This window comes from Octopus bimaculoides, chromosome 2 (genome assembly GCF_001194135.2).
Source record: "Octopus bimaculoides isolate UCB-OBI-ISO-001 chromosome 2, ASM119413v2, whole genome shotgun sequence".
Classification (NCBI taxonomy): Eukaryota; Metazoa; Mollusca; class Cephalopoda; order Octopoda; family Octopodidae; genus Octopus; species Octopus bimaculoides.
Window position 1 is genome coordinate 120,932,409 of NC_068982.1, and position 4,351 is coordinate 120,936,759.

At 34.5% G+C, this 4,351-nt stretch overlaps 1 protein-coding gene across 2 annotated transcripts in view; it reads left to right on the plus strand.

The window, feature by feature from the left end:
• The window catches only part of LOC106874082 (neuroepithelial cell-transforming gene 1 protein), a 29,376-nt gene that overhangs the window by 10,890 nt on the left and 14,135 nt on the right, over window positions 1–4,351 (plus strand). The window contains exon 1 of one of the 2 annotated variants that reach the window (XM_014921677.2): window positions 1,563–2,185. The exons of the other annotated variant lie outside the window; for it this stretch is intronic. Within the exon in view, the coding sequence (XP_014777163.1) occupies window positions 2,171–2,185 (15 nt within the window). The 5' untranslated portion in view covers window positions 1,563–2,170. Of the gene's footprint in view, window positions 1–1,562; window positions 2,186–4,351 lie in introns of those variants that run through there. 2 annotated transcript variants of the gene reach the window in all.

A 4,351-nucleotide genomic window follows, 5' to 3' on the forward strand; every position in this document is an offset into this window, starting at 1 on the left:
TATGTATATATAGATATATACACACACACACATATATATATATATGTATGTAAGTATGTATTAAGTATGTATTATGTATGTATGTATGTATGTATGTATGTATGTATGTATGCGTATATACATGCATACAGCATCTACATCTATATATGGTGATAATTGTGTTCGGTGAATCTTTTTTTTTTTTTTTTTACATCACAACTGATTCTCAACAGGATTTCTCTAGAATTTTTCCCTGCTAGAAATAGCAACCAAATGCCTTTTCAGTCATGCACTTCCATCTTAATAAAAGAAATGCATGATACACTGGATAAAGTCTTAAATACATTATCTCTAATAACGACGGGAGACATCAAGCCTAAAATGCTTGTGATCATGGTTTTGATCTGGATCAAGATTGATTTGGGTTTAAACAACAATAATTATACCAATAGTTATTTAATGCTATTACTACCACTCAGTGGACCAAAAGTACTGGGGTCGATTCATTCGACTAAAAATTTTTCAAGACAGAGCGCCAGCATGGCCGCAGTCTAATCATTGTAACAAGTAAAAGATAAAAAGATGCTGCACGTATATACTAATCTGCTCAACTAAACACCTGCAGTATGCTATATTATATTACACAACCCTATACACTGTATTTTATAACACCAATGCCCTATACTATTACTACACTACACCAGTCATACACCATACTATAATATGATCACTCTGATATGCTGCGTCACTTTCCTGTACAATGCTACATTATATTAGAGAAGGCCTCTAATTTGTCTCAAAGCACTTCCTATTGTCTGTAAAAAAAAAGAGGAAGAAGCCAAACAAAAACAATGCCCTGTCAATATATCTTCTGTTTACCGCAGTAGTGATTGTGATAATGGTGTGTGTGTGTGTGCGCGCGCGTGTATTTATACCATTCCTAGAGTGAAGAGAATTGGAATGGCAAAAACCTGGGATATGAACCTAGCAGTTGGCACATATAACATTATTGGAATACGATCACGGCAACCATCACAAGCAATACCTCGACTACCATCATGACATACCACGACTAAAATGTGCCATTGAAGGCCAACAAGAAAGCCTTGGTGTGGTCGCTCCTCTTGCTAGATATAGCAGCCACGAATCTCGAATCAAGTTCTATCATCTAAAACAAGAAAAATATACACATTGAATAAAGTGCGACTATAAAGCCTATACCGCTGGGGGGGGGGTCATGGTTTGGATGTTTTTGGTCATAAATCTGTTAAGTCAGGGACGAAGTTAAACTTCAGCATATGTTATTAGCTGCAGTTATATTGGTAATGTGTGTATGTGTGTGTGCGCGCGCGCACGCGACGATCAACATAACCAATATTACAACTAGTTACTCTCTTCATATCAAGCACCACTACTATTACTACCAGTGCTTTATATCTGAGTGTATAGTAGTTGGTGTATTCGTAGACCAAACAACGAAGGAAAACGATAAAACATCCCCCTCCATCTACTTCTCAGCAAGGTCACGACTATCTCTATATATGAGTATCGTTTGCGATGTCTGATGATAATCAACCACCGAGTAGTTTACAGTTGTAAAAACACGGTGCGGCAGTTGAGAATTCATTCATAAGAAGAGAGGCAAACGAATGCAAACAGAAACACCTACATAACTGACGTCACCACCGTGTTTATGAATGATTTCTTTTTCCATGAATGAATGAATGAACAAATCGATAACGATACGCCACCATCCGTATATTGGTTCTTCGTCACAGACTGTCTAGCATGATAGACGAGAGAAAGAGAAAGAAAAGCAGAGATACGAGAAAGAGAAACAACAGACTACACTGCGCATGCTCAGACCTAAAGCCGCTTACCATAACGTAATTGTAAAAGTGTCACTTGACAAGGATTGTGATACAAGTGAAAGAAAGACATAACGAGATTGAGTAAGATATGATACTAAAATGGCATTTTGATTTAGAAAGGAAAACCGTTTTCCAACTAGTGCCATTACAGTGTGTATATTTACGGTGTATATACAGGAAGAGAAACGAATAGCCAAATTAATTTGGAAAACAACGCAGGAAAAGGAAGAAAGATACCTACCATCAGGTGACGTTTGATTGGAAAACACAGAAAGACAATAACACAGACATCGGCAATTTGTTACATTTAGCCTATCCAGATGAAGATGCAGATGGTATGAAAATTTATGTTGAAAATAGTAAAAAAATATAACAAAAGACAATAAGGTGAAAACAAGAGAAAGAAAAGTGAGAGTGAGATGGAGAGATGACTAGATAGGCAGACGACTAGATAGATAGATAGATAGATAGATGTATATGTATACACAAACATACGCATATATTTACTCAAACGCACACACACACACACACATACATACATACATACATACATACATACATACATACATACATACATACATACCTACATACATATATATAAATACATATATATATATATATATATATGAGATGAGAAAGAAAACGAAGACAATGTCTCTGTGTATTTGTACATGAAGACTTCGAGTCCTTTGTTCTATATTAGCAACTAATTAGTTCTCTATTTCTAAATTAAGTATTGATCGATATGTCATATCAACAGTTGCAAGGTTGCAGGAGGTCGACAATATCGAAAAATACTTGTTACCTGCAATAGTATCAACACAGTGAAGCATGCGTGTGTGTGTGTACAGATATGTCCGACTATGTGTATATGTCTACGTATTTAACTCAGTTTTTATTTAACCAAAACAGTCTTTTATTCTGTTACTGTATTCACTCATTCCTCTGCTCCAACGCTCTATCTATATATGTATGCCATGTTATTCGTTGCATATTTTACTGCGAGTGATACAAATTACACTATGTGTATACAGTCACACAATGATATATATTCATAGAAATGAACGTATAAATAGTTATTACGTATATATATGTAATGTATACATATGCTGATAGATAGATAGATAGATAGATAGATAGATAGATAGATAGATAGATAGATAGATAGATAGATAGATAGATAAGCATATATGTACTCTTGTTTGTTTACTTTCAATAATAATAATTATTGTTGTTATTATCGTCATTATTATTATTATTATCAAGACGACGAGCAACATGCTCAACAGTATTTCGTCCGTCTGCACGTTCGGAGTTCAAATTACGTCGACGTCTACTTTGTCTTTCATCCTTTAGGAGTCGATAAATTAAGTACCAGTAAGACGCTAGGGTCGATGTAATTGACTAGTCTCCTCCTCCAAAATTTCAGGCCTTGTGCCTATAGTAGAATGGATTATTAATATTATTATTATTATTATTATTATGAGTATTATTATTATTATTACTATTATTGTTATTATGAACAGAGAATAGTACAGAACCTACTCAGTGGCCTGATGGCCCCTAACTAGTACTATTCAATTATTTATGATTGTCCGAAAATCGGAACCGTGAAACTCGGTGTTTCAAACCTTCATAAATTATCTCATCTTATTTTCACTCTTGTCTACTCTCCTTCTCTTTAATACTTCCACGTTTATATCTTTGTATCTATATTTAAATGCGTTTGTAAATGTATATTCGTATATATATATATATATATATATATATATATATAGTGCGTGCGATTGTGTATGTATGTATAGCACGTTTATGTGTGTGTTTATCTACATTTATATATATATACATATATGTATATATAAATTTATATGTGTGTGTGTGTGTGTGTGTGTGTACCATGCATGCACTTGTACGCGTGACTATGTTGGTTATGTTCCTAATTTAAATCTTTGTTGTGGTAAAAAGCTTACACACAATTGCACACACACACACGCACACAATCACACATAGGTATGTATGCATATATGTGTGTGTGTGTGTGTGTGTGTAGTTACATTTATATATATTCTATATTTTCGTAATTACTGAATCTCGTCTACGCTGAGGTACCGTCATCAAAGACTTAATTTAGATCATATCCACAATTGTATTTCAGCGAACTACATACTGTATCGTTCTCTCTCTCCCTCTCTCTCTCTCTCTCTCTCTCTCTCATATATATATAATGTTAATTTGCTCTAGCAGCTAAACATAGACACATACACACATTTATGTGTGTGTGTGTGTGTGTGTGTGTGTGTGTGTGTGTGTATGTGTGTGTGTGTGCGCGTATACGTGCCAAAAATAGATATGTCGAATTTATTCCTAAATTTTTCTGTGCAATAAACGTGCGGTCATGTGGTTAAATGAATATACACATATACTTATATTCTATTATCCGCGTTGTATCTACTCGCTATGTATAAATAAACAAGCACACACCCGCACATATATATATATAT